Raw genomic sequence first — 18826 nt, forward strand, 5'->3', positions numbered from 1 at the left:
GACAGTGTTTACAAAAGAATCCTTCAGTTTTTCCACAAGGACAAACAGAGAGCACAAAGTGGGATTTCTCCTCTTTGTCAATGCATGCTTTAACAGACAAGAAGCCGTAGCCTAGCTGCACACATTTGTGAATGCAAAAGTCAGCTCTTACAGAGCCCTAATAGGCCAAGTTCCGAAGACTGACACAGCTTCACCTAGCAAGAAGATATATACAAACATCTTAAGCAAGTGTACTTTTTTTTTTTTTAGGATAGATATGTATCACTAAGGCAGTACAAAACTATGGTCTGTGTTTATTTTCTGGTCACTAAAGTTGGTTGAAGAAAAAAAAAAAAAAAAAAAAAAAAAAAAAAATAGTCAATCCTTCCACAACAGGCATCTAGAGCTGCAGTACCTTGTCCTGAGCTGCATTACAATTCTTGCTGTCACAGCATTCAACACTTCAACAGATACCAAAACTGACGCATGAAGAAACAGTCACATTGGGACAAACCAAGGACTCGTGAGCAATGTCAGGAAGGTTTTATTCTTCTGCTCTTAACTGGACAGAGAAATCAAGAGACCACAAGTAAAAGCAATGATCTGAGCATAGGAATATTGATACTTCAACAGAATATTCCCCTAGCCATCAACAGATTTTCACCTCAAGTTTTCTGAGTCAGACAGAAGTTTTCTTTTCCTACATGCATCAGTAACAGTGTACTTTTCCCCACCAACTCGTGTAATCTTCCATTAAAGCCAAGCTTCAGCAACATAAGGGACACAGTTTCACAAGTTAACGTGAATACATGAAAAACCATTTGCTTTGCTTTTTCTGAACCTGCCACTTGCCAACTTGAGAAATTCCTCCTCATATTACAGGAAGCAGTGAGTAATCAGACTGCATTCAGCTCCTCCATAATACTCACCCCCCCCCTTACTTCATTCCCCAGTCCTTACTCTTCCACATGGATGAGTCCTACCCCTCCTTGCTATGATACCCATGTGCCTTCAATCACAGTACAATTCTATGACTTTTTTCAGCTTTGCTTTTCTACTTCATCTTTTCCACCGTTAGGAAACAGAGGTAGATACTACCCAAAAATAAAGGAGCACTATGGATGTTCTCAAATACATATTCTCAAGCACACTTTGTGCTCAATTCTCTTTCTCAAAACCGCTACCATTGTGTTTGCTTCTTGACCACTACTGAAAATCAAGTTACCATTTTTGACAGAATCGCTGTAATCTCATAGTCTACTTCTGAAAGAACAACAATTTTATAAATCAAAAGCAACTTTTCAATGCAACTTTAAAGAGTTGTAAAGTCACATTTGCAGAATGAAATCCGTCAATATTACTTCTGAATGTGATAATTCAGGAAGCACTAAATGCCATCTGCATGAGGATTCAGAGACAATTTACAGCAATGCAAAGTTCAAAGCCAGTAACTTCCACAGAAGCGAGCACATTTTCCCTACAAAGAGAAAATTACTTTTCTCTCCATCTACTTAGACACACACAGACTAACCCCAAAGTATTAGCCTGACTTTTTTTTTTTTTTTTTTTTTTTTTCTTTCAAAACTTGTCCTGGAAAAGACGACTTGTGCTCAATCAGAGGATAGCCTAAGGGTTTCCATTCATTTTCTCTTCATTAGAAAAAGAACGAAACAAAAATACAGATAATGTTAACAAAAAAAGCAACAATGCTGGAAGCTCTGCTATCCAAAACAGACCTCTGTGCTGCCTTGGAAACAAGCTGTCATTAATTTTGTAGTTCAAGTACTTTCAACATCAACCAAAGGCTCAGCCATTTTATTTTTGGTAACTCAAATCAAATACTGATCCCACCTAGCAACATATCATGTATGTGTCAGACAGCTCCTAGTATGTCATCTCAATGGTCCTAAACCTTTAAGTTTGGAGGGAGGAACAAAAACTATTACAGCTCCTAAGATGTACATAATAACAGGATGTCTACACGCTTTCTGTAACAAACTTGGAAGGCACTCCTTTTAAAAGCCCAAGAGGATGTTTTACCACAAGTACGTCCTATTTAAAGTAAACATGTCAGTCCCTTCGTGATTCCAGAGCTCCATCTTTCAGACAGCTTAAACAAAATAATCCTGCCCTTATTTTCCTCTCTGCAATTACTCAATACTCAAAGCTTTCTATGATCTTCAACTCCAGATTGTTTAAATTCAGGTGGAAACCACTTCGAATGAGTAGATCAAATATACATGCTGTTATAAGATGACACAAAGTCACACATAACGCCAAGCAATTCCTTCACCACAGATATTCTTTGCTTCAGAACAGGTTTTTGTACTTCTAAATCAGTACATACATAAGATGAAAACAAGCTGCTTGACAGCAGCAGTTTGACCACTCCTTGGCTACGCTCTTTTTGAACAGTAGTGCAATCTGCCAGAAGGATTGGAGAATTCTAAAAGGATGTTAAGGAAAAACAGAGTTCAAGTCAGTTTTCGAGCTGTCTCAATCAGTTTAGTGAACTTTCATTAATAATTTTCTCCAGTATCATTTGAATTAATCCTGCACTCAAATAGGCGAGATAAGGGTTGATGAAACAACCAAATTACTTCATTATCACTTCTTTTCTGACAAAAGCCTCCTCTCAAAGAATCAAAGTTATCTTTTTGTGACAGACATCCAGATATTTTTCTCTCTGCGCTAGTAGTAGCAAAGCCCTCATTATTTTAGGTAAAAGAACATATATATATATATATGTTATATAAATATATATGTATATATATAAAACAAAAATATATTTTAAAAGTATATAAAATATGTACATATATAAAATATATATTTAATATATATATATATTTATATATTTTTTTAAAGTTCTTCGCTGCCTCTTAAGTGGGGTCAAAGGGGAACTCTCCATATTTCAGTCGTATCGCCCTACATAGAACCATTCAAATGCATTCTTGCCTATTCAAATACTGGTGAACACAGACCTGAACACTGAGAGATTCTATTAATAGAACCACAGCAATTCAGTCCATGTTTAAGGTGACTAGCATTTTGGGAGAGCTTCTCATTAGATTTGAGGGCTGGAGCACCTTTCCTATAGAGAAAGGTTGAGGGAGTTGGGATTGTTTGGCTTGGAGAAGAGAAGGCTCCGGAGCGACCTCATTGTTATCTTCCAAAACTTGAAAGAAGTTACATGCAGGACAGACTCTTTACACAGGTAGACAGTGACAGGACAAGGGGGGATGTATATAAACTCAAAGAGGTGATGTTTAGGTTAGATGTTTGGAGGAAATTCCTTTCTCAGAGGGTGGTGAGACACTGGCACAGGCTGCCCAGATAAGCTGGGGATATCCCATTTCTGGAATTGTTCAAGGGTGGCTTGATGGGTTCACAGACAGACTGATCTAGTTGTTGGCAACCCTGCCCACCACAGGGGGTTGTAACTAAATGATCTTTGAGGTCCCTTCCAACTCAAGCCATTCTACAATTCTGTGATTTAGTATCATCTGAATAAAAACAATACTTCCATTTTTAGCGCCTTCATTATTTATAAAAACTCTAGAAAGTCTATGTTTCGTGCTTAAAAGATACATTATTTTGATCCGTGTAACGTCTATAAATATTCCAGCATCAGAAAAGTGAAACAGAAGAGCAGGCTGTCAGTTCTTAAGAACTTCACTTGTCTTTTTTCCTAATAAATCATAAAATAAATCCAAAACTTAAACAGTTGCCAAAACACCAGTGCTGACTTTAGAGCAAGTTTTGACTACAGTGTTACCAGTCTATCAACAGTACTACTGGTGAGAACCTGCTGTACTAAAGCACCCACTGCAAGCTACTGTGTCTACAAAGAGAATGGAAGACCTTGAAAATAACCGCAAATAGGCATATAATGATAAAAAAAGGTAAACAAACCCACACCAGAATCAATGCAGCTACACTGTGAAACAAACTTGAGAATAACCATATCCACCAGAAGGTAATACTGCAATGTAAGTCCCTAGTTCTGTCAAGAGATGAAAAACTCAGGCAAATAAGATTGTTCTGCACTTACACAACTGCAGTACAGCTACAACAGCAGTATCAAGCGCAAGCCACCAGATGCTTACCTCAGTATTTCCAGTTAACATGCCCACCCAGAAGCTGGTCTTCACACCTAATACTGTCTCGTCTGTGCTTACATTACTCTCAGTGGAGCATGCTCAGTAGAAGAGCAACTTGTACAATAAACATTTTAATGTGCTCTTGTTATGTTTAATGTACATGTTTTATAGTAATGGAATTTGCACGCACAGTCTTTTACATTGCATTACAGAACACACTATATTTCAATGAGGAAACACTTCTCAGTGTTCTATTAGAAAGAAAAAAGCTTGGAAGCGTGTTTGCAATGCACAGTAAAAATTTGTTAGTATAACATTCCTTGCATACATATACACAAATGGTCTGCATTACGGGCTAGTGTTTTATGTAGGAGAAAACACTAAGGCTGCATTTATTAGCAGCTGCAAAATATTATCAGGAAAAACATTATATTTTAGACACCTCCCAGAACTTTACAGCAGGTAAAGAATACTTTTGCCTGCAAGAGAATCACAACAGGCTTCTGTATTAACTCTTCTTTCTTCTCTGCTCCCTCCCAAATATTTTAGGTCCTTGTACATTGTAAGGTCAAGAAAAACCCAAGACTTCAATAAATGAACACTGAAATGGAAAATATATTGAGAAGCTGTGAAATGCCCCCCTGAAAACACTGCAGCAGAGGCAGCTCAAATATCAGATTAGGAAGCTGCCTGGCTTTCCTCAAGCTCCCAAGTTCAAGCTGGAGAGCAAACCGGTAATGCAAGTGTTATTAAAACACAGAAGGTTTAACAATTATTGGGAAGCTGCAATTAAATATTAAATACATTGTCATTCCCCTGAGGGGTCAATCTGCATAGAAACACTCCTCCTCATCTTGCACAAGCAGAAAGGAAAGATTCCTGTCTTGAAGATTGAAGAGAGTCCAACATAAAAATACAGTCAACCTCTTCTTCCAAAGACTTCAGTTACCAAGAATTAGAATCATGCTACAGAACTATGAGCAGCTTACAGCACCCAAAGATAACATTCAAACAGAGAGCACTGACAGAAGAATCCTTAAAAGACCCTCAATCATAAGAGCTAAGCCATTAACAAATTAAAGATAAAGATCACATTGGGAATTTTTTCTTTTCAAAAGTGGTGTTCTGCTGTGCCTTTGTCCCTTTAACTGTTCAGCCTGGTCTGACTATCAGCACCTGCAGAGAAAGAAGTAGCACAACTGCTAAACAATGGTTCATAACCTATACACAGCCTGAAAAGAGCTGCAAACCTCTGAGAATAGTATCCCGGTGTAACCTACAGAGAAAGAAGAGCTTTCTCTCCATTGTGTAGGTGATACAGATTTAGCTGCTAGCGGGTTTCGCCTCCCCACAGAGAAGAGCTTTCTGAGAAAAAGCAATAGGCAGGTTACCAAAGTACCCATACTGGCTACAGAGAAGCTGCCCAGTAGGCACAGAAGTTTGTGCAGCTGGAAGCCAGGATGAGGTCAGCAACATTTGAGTGAAAATGAAAGAAGTGGGTGATACTCAGCAACTTTCATTTTTACTCAACTGAAGCAAGACTAACCTTCCACTCTGCCTCCACCAGCACCTGCCCTTGGCTGATAGCTTAACTGGCAGGTTCAAATAGAACTGATTATCTGAAGAGAACAACCAGGCTACCACAGCCATACACCACAGCTGTCCTTAGGCTTAAGGCTTACCTTTACCTCCACTCTCAGCCCAACAGCCTGTTTGAACTGAGGCCTCCAATTTTGTTATCATAATTGGTTTGTGGTTGTTGTTTCGTTGTTGTTGTTTTCTTCCTTAAATTAAAAAGGCTACGCCTAAGGAGGTGCTTGCGGATTGAGGTGCTGAATCTGGTATATGAGTGCTGGTAATAGCTACTAGTACAATGCCAAGATTTGGGTAAGAAACTCTGCAGTCCCATCTTCTGAACGGCAAAAAACACAACACACCAATTCATTCCCTTACAACAGGGACAGGCAGACCCTATTTGGCCTTTGGACCTCAAAATGGGAATGAGATGTCCTGGTATTTTCATGCAATTGTTTCTTTCTAGTCTGATCTTCCCACACAGCAATGACATTACTGCCAAACGGAACATACAGCAGAATAAAACATATCTCGCTTTAACATCTCATTATTTTTTCCTATTTCAAGTGTCACCTACTAAATCCTTAATTCCTAAAATACTAGATTTTATTGTTTCTTCATGAAAAGCATCTTAAGCTGAAGGTCAAGGAAAGAACAATATTTCAAGTTACAAATGAGAAAACATTAGCAGCTGCTTTGTTCAATTCCACAGTACACAAAGCACATCTTTGCTCAAGGTGAACAAGCTAAAAAAAAAAAAAAAAAACAAAGAAAAAGGCTATTGCATTTAAAGACACTGCTCACAATACACTGAGGATCACCAAGTCAGACACACATCTGCCCATGCTGAATGGCTCAGCTCTCAAGAGTACTTAACAGTACAGCTGGTATTTCTGGTTTTCACTGTGTAAAAAAAGAAGTAGCTCAAAAGACACTGTACAGACAATACAGCACTAGGGCTCTCTAGATGTTCTCAACAGTTTCAGATTTTTCTAAGGGTTTATCAGAACAAAAGTTTGTCTTCTTCTCTACAAAATATGAAGTATGCAAACATGAAATACCCTTTTAGATACAGCTCAGACTATCCATTTCCCACAGTTATTCAGGAAAAAAGACCTTTATCTAGAGCTGCTCCTGGGTAAGCATTACTTCATAGGCTTACAGAAAAACTCAAAAATAAGAATTAAGACTAGTTTCTTGTCCAGACGGAAGTCTGCATTTTCTTAGCTGGGCAAACTCTGCCCTGGGCAGCATAAGCTTCTTCTAAAAATTAAAATACCACACCATGCCTCTCACCTCCAGAAACTTCCTTGATTCACACATCAGGTCCAAACCAATACAGAAACAGACTGATGAATTTGACATCACACTCCACTCTTCAATATCACACTGAGGAATTTCATTAATCATTTTCTCTTATTTACAAAGTAACACTAAACTCCTTCCAAGGAATTTGTAAGAGTGAGGAACAGCCCAAACAGGACAGCCAGACTGGCTCTCCCCCAGTAAATCTGACAGGATTTCCAAGCCTGAAAGAGGCCTCTCAGGGGTTTAATCACACATGCACCACTCGGTCTGTCAATGGAAAGTTAACAAGTATCTTCTGTGGTTGTCTGAATAATACTGCTTGAACAAGAACAAACAGCCCGCTAAACTTTTAGACATAGGTCAAATGTCAGAGATGATCAGAAATGTCATGATTAATATTTCACCATTTCCCTGAAAACATGTTGGGAATTAGAAGGAAGAAAAAAAAAAAGCATATCACAACCAGGAGCATTTTAAGGCAACTGTAACAAAAAAGTACCTTCTGTTATTTGGAACCCCTCACTTGCAGTAAATTCTCCGTTGCTCAATTTCTACCAGCAGGTTTTGCATCAGGTTTAGCTACATTTCTGTTCAATCAACACATTCAGGTAGAGCTGAATTTGTTAGAGATGTGATGTGACATTTGGGAACACTGCACCTGAGATGTCTTTGTCGTGCAGCCTGATGACACTGAAGAGGTCTCACAGAATGAGTCTGCTGAGGGATGTTTTGTGGTATAACTACAAAATGACACGATGGGAATTGAGGAGGCTGATGGTTAAGGTGAATGGTTTTGATACACTACCTACTGAAAGCATCCAGAAGCCAACCTAAGCATTAGCAAAATTAGCATTAGCATGGAAAAGTCTAAGGCTTCTCTGCTAAGCAATTCACGTACTCAACTGACCTTCACAGAAAGTGGGGAGAAAATGAAAATTAAGATCCAGATGTTGCCTTAGAAACCTGCCTGTTTTGTGCAATTCATCCCTACAGTCTTCTTGCAATAGTCTTATTCAGTGCACTAACAAGGGTAGACTCATGACTCTTTACCAAGATGCTACCTAAATACAAAGGCTCCTGTACCTTTCCAAAGGTCAGGATGCGTCCTGTATATAAACTCTGTATTGAGACCTACGTGAATAAATGCAGTCTTAGAAAACAATTGTTTTACATACAATCTAAGATGCTGCCTTCCAACTTTTAGTTAAGTAAATGACCTCTATTTATACAATAGAGAAAAATTAGAAAATAGAGAGGGCTAAGGAATTGGTATACAACCAGTCATTTGTGAAGAGTCATACGTCTTATCTACCACATCATTACTGAAATCCAACTGATCTACTTAGTAGGCTTTAATGCCACTCAATTCAACGTTAAACTTCTTTTAACCTCCCTACCATCTCTTCCTCTCTCCACATAAGACAACCTTCTAAATCAATTCAGAGCGTAACTCAGTTCATTTAAAAGAGTTAATGGAATTTAAGACTACAAAAAGACACTTGTTTTCAAGGTACACGCATTACAAGATGAGCAGAAAACTTCATTTTTCTCTGCCAAAACATCAGAGGTTACATCACTTCTCCAACAAACTAGGCCCAAGAATCACGTGGAGTTTGCCAGCTACACTTTTAGTATGTATGACATTCACTTGCTCCTTTATCCTTTCGCTCTCCACAGCGCACTGGAAACACAGTAGAAATGAGAAATGGCACTAAAACGTATGGGTAGAAGTACAGCACAGCAGCAGGGAAAGAGAGACGATTATAACGTCACAGAAAACGACCGTCAGTGAAATACAGAAGGCTGTGGCCTTAGCTTCCTCATCCCTAATGTATTTCCTTATTACAAATGGTAAGCTTATTTCTTACTCATCATACAGCATGCTCAATTGTTCAAAAATACTTGATTCAACTTTTCACATCTCTTATCAACATACCTTCAATTCCTCCACCTGGGCTGAGCTTACTGAATTGACAAGTTTCTAAAGATTACTCAAAGCTTCTAGGGAAGAATATCAGCAGTATCTCAGAATAGGTTCGTGTGAACACAAGGCACTTATTTGCCTACACAGAAACTGTAGGAATACTGAGATGACATGCAGGTGCTGTCTTATCAGCTGTGCAAAGAGGCCGTACCTGCATGCAGTCAAAGCATCCAGTTTGTCTTATTGTTTCTTCATTTTCCAGGAACAGACTGCGCTCTGACATCAACTGCAAAGCCTTTACATCACCACTTTCACTCAAGAACCTGATCCTTTTTTATGTTTACAGGAGGGCTCAACAGCAAACATCATAAACTGAAGCAAACTCCTAACAGTAGGAACCTGCATGAGATCTGCTGCAAGTTGTTCAGTGGTTCTCCCATCTGTACTTGCATCCATCAGTATGCTTTTCTGCACCAGTACACTGACCCTTTTCCAAATTTTGCTCAATCCAAATTCTTCAGTAATCATGATACAAGACATGAATAGTTACTTTGATCAGAGGCAGAGCTAACCCTATCCTCATGCATTACAGTTATGGTAAAGGCTTTATCACTTTCTCTTGCAATTCTAAACCTCCCAGCAAAAACAGAAGAAGCCAAGAAGGGACAGTCAGGACAAAGATACTGCTATGGAATTTCTTAGACAAAACAAATCCCCTGAAAATCACTATTTCTTTTTAATGCATCTTGACCAGTCAACGCACTCCCTTTAATCTACCTCAAATCCCAAAACACAAGCACTTTTTCCAATTGACACAGTTATTCAGGAGTTTTTAACACTTAAGGAACACATCCAATGATTACAAAGGACTTTGAAGCAGCAGTTTCATTAACAAAAAACTAAAGTACATGCTTAATATACTTGTTTGTTCAGCTTTTTTTTTGTCAACTGATCAAACAAGGTTGTCAAACAGCAGCTCTGCCCTGCCATTCACATGTTCATATTATTTCTGAAGCACAAGGCAAGAAGCCTGACAGGGATCAGCTTGGTACAACCCCAGCACTCCCGACAGCCTAGCTGAATAAGCATTAAGGCAAAGTTTTGCAACCTAGTACTCCCACGTGAAATACACGTCAGCATGTGTTAAGTGTACAAGTGTAAAAAAACAAGTGGTTTTTTTAGAAACATCAGCAGCCCCCATCAATAGAAAGACTGTAGGTATGATTCTCCTTTCCTGCTGGTATGCTTTAAGAAACAGTACAAGTTGGGGTTCCTACAATGCTACACTAAATGTATGTCCTTGGGTAATATGGGCTCCTCCTTAAAAGACTTCAACTGTAACCACTGTTGCTGTAACAGAAGAAACACAAGTTTGCTGTTTGCTTTCCCACTTTTGTGCACTCTGCAATGCTCCATAAACATGGAAAAGTCGCAGATCTTTCAGCTCATAAACTGCCCTCAGTTCTCACACCAGAAACCAAATATTCTTTTGTGAAAAGTACCACGTACAAACTTTCAATTAGTTTCTGACAGCTTGTGCAATCAGATCCTGTTAGAGCTCTTCTGCATGCCCACTCCCCAGGTGGGTAGTTTCAGTTCTGATTTCTCATCACTACACAAAAAAAAAAAAAAACAGCCTGTGACAGTAATGTCGTAAATACATTCAAAGAACATCTGAAGTCATGGCATAAGGAAAGTCCTGCGCATGTTGGCATACGGCAGTACTCTTAAGGCCTGCATCCCAAGTTAGTTTTACATATTCCAAAGGAAGTACAAACACCTATCTCCTTAAAATACAGGCATTATGAAGGCAAGCCAAATTTCAACAGTTAATTGTGAAATGCCACAGCACTTCAGCAGTAATGTGCAGATCGGTGCACTTAATAGTCCATCTCTTGCCTTTCACACAGCAACTCTAGCTTTTTAATCACTGAAATTCCCTGCACAAAATTCCATGGAAGTTTCAATACATGAGATATTTAGAAGTTTAAAAAAGAAAAAAAAAAGAAAAAAAAAAAAAAGAAATGGAACGTCAATGGAACAGAATTAAAGCCTTCGAATTACGATTTTCTTAAGTTTCCACTTGCAATATAGACAACTACCAGAGGTTTCCCTAAATTAACATTTCAAAAATGCAAGTTAGAGTGAACAGACTAAAGACTGTGCTACCAGCAGTTATGTTTTAACAATTTACATGGAAAGATCAAAATCACTAACGAGACCCCCGCTTTCGAAAGCCTCTCTAAGAACCTCAGACAATACAGAATAACTACCTGAACGTTTCAAAGGGAAGATTCACTTCTTTGTTACATCAACCACTCCCAATGCAAAGTACTGGAGCAGAGGGCATGAAAGTAACATAAAATGCCATACCTTTGAAATTACTGCCTTAATCAGCACCTACAGTAATAACCTCACCTTCCAGAAAGTATACCAGGCCTCAAAGTAACACCCACTGATCTTAGCATCAATTTTCCCCGAAAAATAACTTTGTAACTAACTCCCAGAAGTGCCAACAGCTACATGAGATGCTCCAAGTAACACCACAAAATTAAGTGAATGAAATAGGAAGAGATGATGAACTCTTCAGAATTTAAAGACCTCTAGGAAGAAGACAAAAGCCAAATTGACCGTTTTCCTTACAAATCATTATGCAAGATTTCATACAATGCCATCACATTTAAAGGCAGGTGCAAGCACGATATCTTACAGCAAGAACCACATGAATTGTTATCAGTATCAAGCACAAGTAAACCTTTTCATGTATAAGACTGCCAGAGACAGCAAAAGCACAATCTACTCACACATTATCTTTTGTGAGCTTACAACCATTTATTTCAATATTTCAAGAAAAGCCTTACAGAGAATACATTTATCAGCATCTTAGATAACTAAATGCTGAAAAGCTTTACCTCAAGTGGCCATACATAGCTTAGATATAGATAAATAAGCCAATCCTAATTCATCTTTGAACACTGCTTGCCACACGTGCAGAAAAACTGAAGTACTTTATAGCTCTGAATAAGACAGTATTTCAACATTTTGCATGATGTGACAACCTTCTTCTGAAGTCTTCCATTTTTTACTTATTCCATTTTACCTAGCCTAAATCCAACCCTAGTACGTTGTTCCAAGCCTCCACTCATTACAAGCATCTCCTCTAAGCTCACATCACAGCCCAGCAAACTTATGTGCTAACACTGGCTGTAGCTGGTGAGCAATGTTTTTCAGTGTGTCACACAAAACAGCACCTTATTTTGACAGAATTTAACATCAGAAAAAGAACAAGACAATCAACTCAAACTTGTCATGTAACACGCCCTGTAGGAGGAAAAAAAGCAGCTCAAATATACAAACATTTATATACAATCTTCTTACATTCTCACATTAACTGTGAGAGTTCGTAGTCTAAAATAACACTTTTCATAATAAAACCATTCACAAACAACGAAGTCTTGCCTAAAGCCAAGTAAAAGACAAAAAAAAACCCAGTACCTAATTATCTAGCTGAAAAGTTGTTTCATGAGCTATTCTATTATTTTTAATAAAAATGCATGAATCAATTCTGCTTCTATGAAGAAAACAATACATAAGCTCAAGAACTACAGGACTCGCTCAGATGATGTTCAACTAAGCTTAGGGAACCACCCCAAAGACAACTGGTTTCCTTCCCAGTAGGGATGCATTTTCAGGGCCTGTCTTGTCTTTCTTGTCCATCCTATGGACCCACTGTGTTCTCTTCACACACATACATTCCAGAAGTAGGAATTCCAATTAGTATGTGCTGAGCACATGTACAAGGCAATTCCCTGCACATTTCCACATTATTAAAAAAAAAAAAAAAAAAAAAAAAAAAAAGGAAAAAAGTAGCCTGTGTCCTTCTCCACTTCCTACCAAGAAGCCAGCCACAAAAACGGCTGTTTGTTTCCTTTCAATGGGCCCTACCCCTCAAGCCCAGGGCTGCAAGAAAGGAGGACAGAAGAAATGTGAGTGCCAAAACCAGAACGCTTCCTCAGAAAATCCACTTTCTAGAGTTCCTCTGATAAAAGAACAAACAGAAGCAGGCCAAGGACTGGTTTAATTGAACTTCTGAGCAACCCTGAACCACCAGACCTTTGGCTGAGCAGCCAAACCAAGGCAAATAGAACATTCCCTGCTTGCTAGGTCCATCCTTGTCAACTTTAAAAACAATATAGACTCAAAACAGTGATCCCACATTTCTGTAGGAAACTTCACACATTAAAACAAAAGGGATTTTTTTTTCCCAAGACAAGGAGCTCAGAGCATTTATTTTCTCAGCATTACTGTTGCCTGCATAGTTGAGACATTCAGCTTTACCAATCAGCATGACAGGGCAACTTTTAACCATGACTGTCACAGTTGGGAAGTTTACCCCAGGAGCTGAAAGATCATCTTCTCTATTAAAATAACTGGATTTTAAGAACTTAAGACTAGGACAGAAAAAATAAGCAAATGTGTGTTTATGGAACTGCACAGCTTATCAGTACACAAAACCATTTATGTAGGTATGGTCAGAAGTTAACCACAGAACAAGAGTATGTATGGTCCCAACAGTCACACTACAATAAATGTGTATCACCACCTTCCCAGAAACAGGACTGAGCAGTATTTATTAAGAGCCACGCAGACAGTCAAAGAAACTATAGCAGATGCTCTAGCCTTTGCTGCTATTGACTTTTCTAAACACTGCATTCTTTGCTTCCAGACCTCCTACAAAAAGCACGAAGAATAAAAAAAACTATTCTGCTATTATAGTTATTGCAATGTAATTAATAAGGTCTAAAAGGAAAAAAAAAATAAAAACAAATAGTACACTCTCTGCTACTTCTGCCCTGTAACTTCTAGCAGATCCCAAACTAGCAGCAGCATCATTCCATGCAAGACGCTTGTATTCGTGTTCACACATGGCCATACACATGCCCTACTATCCATATAAGGAAACACCCCACATTTTTCTCCTCAGTGATTGCAAGAACACTACACAGGAATAGGTTGCCTAAGGAGGCTGTGGATGCCCCATCCACGGATGGTGGCTCTGGGCAGCCTGGTCTGGTGGTTGGTGACCTGCACATAGCAGGGGGTTGAAATTGGATGATCACTGTGATCCTTTTCAACCCAGGCCATTCTATGAATCTCCAAGATCCCTCTAATGGTCTCACATCCTAAAACTAGCTTTTCAAACAATTTTTCATTGCTCCCAATGAGCAATGGCATGACTTTTCATTCTAATATTAGTGCCTCCTTAGGTGGAAATGGTACACTTCCATCTCCATATATTTTGTGAATAGAAAATAGTAGTTTCTACATCCATCCCAAAAAGTTGTTTCCTTGTATTAAAGATACCCCCAATACAGGATTTAAAAAAAAAGCTGTGAAAATCAAACTACAACATAACAGTATTTAGTGTATAATCACATTCTCATTCTGAATTTATAAGAAAAGCACATATTAGAAAATAATACATAACAGGTCCAAAGTCAGCACAAAGTTTGTCATAGCATTGAAAAAACACCTCAGCCTAGCATGCTCCCCAAGCTTCAACATACATTCATAAAGGCAACCTGCTTAATTGCTTAATAACTACATTGGAACCTTCACTCTGCAAGAATCCCAGGTATCCAGATGTGCATCTTCTCTGAAATGGGTAGAAGCCTTACCTCGTTGATTGTCTATTAACCATGTATCTTCTAGACTGAACAAAACATGAAATTGCTTTGTGAAGAAAACATGCTAGAAAACAAGGTATCAATAGATTACAGCACAGAATAATCAGGATACGGGTTTATCCCCAGATGTCTAGCAAGCTTCACTACATCACTTTAGGAAGGCCAGTCTGTTTCTGCGTGCTCTATCCTAAAAGGGAAATTTATAGAACAGTGGGACCCCAAACTGTGCAGCACGGACCTCCTGAGAACGCAGAGTTGGATTAGCAGCAGTACATCCCCTTGCAGAAATTAACTGCCCTTCCCCTTGACCTAATACTTACTGTTGGCTCCCACATCCTCAGCTACTCCAGAACCTCTCATTCTCAGGTATGTGAATCCCAGTATCAGAAAGAACAAGCATGCAGCAGTTAAGAGGAACATGGACAGGTAATGTGCACTGAAGCCTCCAGTGGTGGATACCTCCTCTCTTTTGAACTGTTGGAGAAGCTCCTCCTCGGGCTCGGAGAGATTCTTCTTGTAGGTGTTTTTCAGGTAGGCGTGATTTGAACCCGTATGATTGGAGTGGTTGAGTCTGAGGGAGGCGCTCCCGCCCGGGGGGAGGCTGTTGGTAGCGGAATAGATCCTGGGCTCGGCGCCGTGGCTGCCGGCGGCCCCGCCGAGGACGTGGTTGTCGGTGGCCTTCCTGGCGGCGCCCGGGGGCTCGGCGCCGTCACCGCCGTCCGCGTCCGGCGCCGTGGGGGCTTTCCTAGTCGGGCCGAGGCGGTACCGGGGGCCGGCGGGACCCGGCTCCGGTCTCTCGCATCTTCCCCCCGCCGCCGCCGCCGTCTCCTCGCGGCTCCCGCCCCCGTCTCGGCTCCCGGCAGCGGCCGCCCCCGCCGCCCCGTCAGTCGCGCCGGCCGCGCCGGCACCGCAGCCCCCGCCGGCCCTCTCCCGAGCCGTCTCCATCGTGCCAGCGCCGGCCGCAGCGCATTTGCTCGCTGTGAACGGAGCGGACTTGCCGAGGCTCCGCCTGGGCCGGCGGGTCGCCGGTTCCTCCCTCGGTACCTGCTGCCGGGCCGCCGCCTCCTCTTCCTCCGAGTCGGAGTACTTGTCCCCGCCGCAGGCGAGCAGCCGGCTGCCGTTCACGGTCCGGTTCTTCCACCGCCGCTGCTCGCCCTTCTCCTCCTCCTCCTCCGCGTCGTCGTTCTCCTCCTCGCCGCCGTCCCCGTGCTCCCAGGCGCCCGGAGCCGCTCTGCGGGCCGCCGCCGCTCCCCACCAGGCGCCAGGCTTCCGCCGGGCCGCCTCCTCCGGGGGCGCCGTGCCGCCGCCGCCGCCGGGCCTCGCGCCGCGGAAGAGGGGCGAAGCCCGCTCCCTCCTGCCGCCGGCCTGGCCGCGAGGGCCGGCCTCCGCGTCCGACTCGTCCGAGCTGAAGCCCAGCAGCACTTTGCCGCCCCCGGCAGGGGGTGCTGCGCGGCTCCGCCCGCCGCCGGCGGCCCCGGAGAGGCAGGGGTGCTCGGCGCCCGCCAGCCGCCCGCCCGCGCCCGCTCTCCCGGCGCCGCCGCCTCCGGCCGCCGTGTTATTGTTGTTGCTGTTCCGGGTCTTGTTGGCGCCGCCGCGGGCCCCGGCCCGCTCCTCCTCGCGCAGCTTCTTCAGCTTCTTCAGGTAGACGGGCCGGGTGCTCTCGGTGACCGGCCCCGGAGAGAAGCCGAAGCGCCTCAGCTCCGAGAAGAGCTCCTCATCCGTGAGCTGTGCGGCCGCCGCCATTTTCCGCTCCCCCGCCGCCGCGGCGTTTCCTACCCACGCGCCGCGCCGCGCTCCCCGCCGGAACTGACGCGTGCGCACTCGGCTGTGGCCTAGACCCGCCCGTCACCCCCAGGCGCCGCCCGGCCCCGGCACGGCTGCGTCTCCGGCGCTCCGCGAGCTGCCCTGCCCTGCCCTGCCCTTCCCTTCCTTTCCCTTCCCTTCCCTGCCCGCCCTGCGCCGCGCCGTACCCGAGGCAGGGGAGTGGGGCGGCCGGTTCCCGTCAGCGGCCGATGTGAGAAGAGGTCGGGAGCGGGAGCTGGTTGGACTGCAGTAGGGACCCCTGAAAGGCGCCGCAGGGCGAGGCTCCAGCGCATCTCGCTCGGATCGAGCGCTGACCGTCTCCTAACGCCGCTTTCCAGTCACAACGCTGAATACACCCAGATCCCACCTGCGTGCCTGGCGTGGGCCGTCTGCTCCTTCCTACCCACCCGCTTCTCACTCCTGGCTGAGCTCTCCTCTTGTAGAAAGACAGGCAGCGCTGTGAGATGTTGCTGTGCTATGCTCAGAAGTGAGCGCTCCTTGAAGATGTGCCCTGAGCATCACCCTCCTTAGGTTTACATTGCCTGGAGACGTTGTTTTCTTTAAGAAAATACGCTGTCTCAAATTTAGAACCAGGAAAACTAACAACATACATCAACGTGTGTTTGTCAGATGGGTGTTTGTCAGAATGGTTGTGCCAACTGGCATTTCTCAGCATGGGGCATGTGCCAGCCCTCCTGATTGCTCCTTTGCATGTAGGCCTCGAGTGGAGCCTGCAAAGTCCCCTACTGACTTGTGTGCCTCCGTCTGTCCATCCCAAATGTCAAACTCTTGGCCTATCCACTGATGAGAACACCGTAAAGGCAGCACACAATCTACCTATAATTGCCCTTGTAGGAATGCACACACAGTGGTGCAGAAGCAAGATCTGGTGGTAAGAGTAGGTGTACGTTTTCTGTTCTGGGTCTGCTGCAGTGAGGGATGTGGCCTGCTAATGTCAGAACTGAATCTGCTAAGCTCACTCGTGGAGGAACATTTGCAGAGCAGGAGTTCAGATTACTGTTCTGTATCTATGTGCTGGAGACTGAGCCAAGCTGCAGAACTAGAAGACTGTCATGAAACCATCCTTCATAATGATGATGAATTGTGATGATTAACTGCTGTACTCCAACTTTCATTTCTGACCAACCACACCTGGAAACACAGAGCCAACCATCTGATCTCAGCCTCCTTTAACATAACCTTTCTGAAGCTGCGGGGTCTGCTACTGGGCTATTCTGTTGGTGCTGCTATGTTCCACGTGCAGGGGAACCATTTCACATGCAACAATGTGCTTTGGAGCAACATGCTGAGCTCTATGTATACTGAAGATTACCTTCAAAATCAACTCTACTGTACATTAAACCACTAACACAAATGCACCCACTGACTTCTCTCCCCACCTGAAAGAAACTAACTGATATGCCAAATGCCATGAGAAATGCTTCCAACATTCCACCCCTTCTCTTCAGTATGAACAGCCCAAGCCTTCCAGCATCCCTTTGAGCTGATTCCTGAATATGCCACCACGCTCTGCTTACTTCCTGTGCCTATGGCACTGCCCAGAGCACCTGCTATCAGTCCCAGGCCTGATAACAGTGGGACAAGTGCACTCCTGGCTACACACTGACACCCTTCTTTTGTGAGATGAGTGTGTGTTGTGCTAGAAGTTTAGATCCCTTGATTTTACCAATATTACTCAGATATTCCAGCTTTTTATAACAGCAAGGTCATTAATTAGTTTATAAACCTATTTACTTGGCAGCAGGAGGCAGTAAATACTATAAATTGTCAACAAATTAATCACCTCCTGCAGAATTATATAGTGCATATACATAGAGCAGCTGACTGAAAAGCCTTTAAAATGTGTGCCAAAACATTTTGAAATGTTTCAAAAATATGTCTCCTGGTTGATACTGAAGTAGGGATTCTACCAGTCCCAGATCTCCATGTTTGTTGATGACTATAGATTTATATCAATACCTCCAGGTAGCAGATTTTTTCAACAGATGCCAAATAAACTTAATCTTTTAAAGATTATGGGAGGGACTGTGGAGTTTGTTCTTTGAGAAAAATTTGGCTGTTGGTTTTTTGAACAAGACGTTTTGAATTTTCCACTCATCTTTAAGAATTGATGTTTTAAGGAAATCTCTGGTTCTTCCATCAAGTGAAACTGTGTTCTTGTGCAAGTCAGCAATCATGTTCCTACCAACCTCATTGGGCCTGGGATTTGAAGTACTATCTTAGTACTGCTTTTATCTTTCTTTCCTGATTTCAAGTTTGTGTGACGCCTATGAATTTTTGTAAGTATTCAGACTCTCTGAATGACAGTTTGCCTTTCTAGGTTTAGCACCTCTTTTACTGCAACTTTGTATTTTGCTGATACATCTTCTGCTGATATGCTTTTGTTTCCTGGGGGCACCCTGTAAATATTTAAAAGATCTATGCCATCT

At 42.5% G+C, this 18826-nt stretch overlaps 1 protein-coding gene across 1 annotated transcript in view; it reads right to left on the reverse strand.

Moving 5' to 3' along the window:
* The window catches only part of LEMD3 (LEM domain containing 3), a gene marked incomplete at both ends in the record, with an annotated part of 47478 nt that extends 31162 nt beyond the window's left edge, over nucleotides 1-16316 (reverse strand). Inside the window, one exon of the mRNA XM_079538498.1 lies at nucleotides 14894-16316. Within this exon, the coding sequence (XP_079394624.1) occupies nucleotides 14894-16316 (1423 nt within the window). The remainder of the gene's footprint in view (nucleotides 1-14893) is intronic.
* Between the last annotated feature and the right edge of the window lie 2510 nt (nucleotides 16317-18826).

The sequence above is a fragment of the Tetrao urogallus genome, assembly GCF_951394365.1.
Source record: "Tetrao urogallus genome assembly, chromosome: 1".
NCBI classification, from domain to species: domain Eukaryota; kingdom Metazoa; phylum Chordata; class Aves; order Galliformes; family Phasianidae; genus Tetrao; species Tetrao urogallus.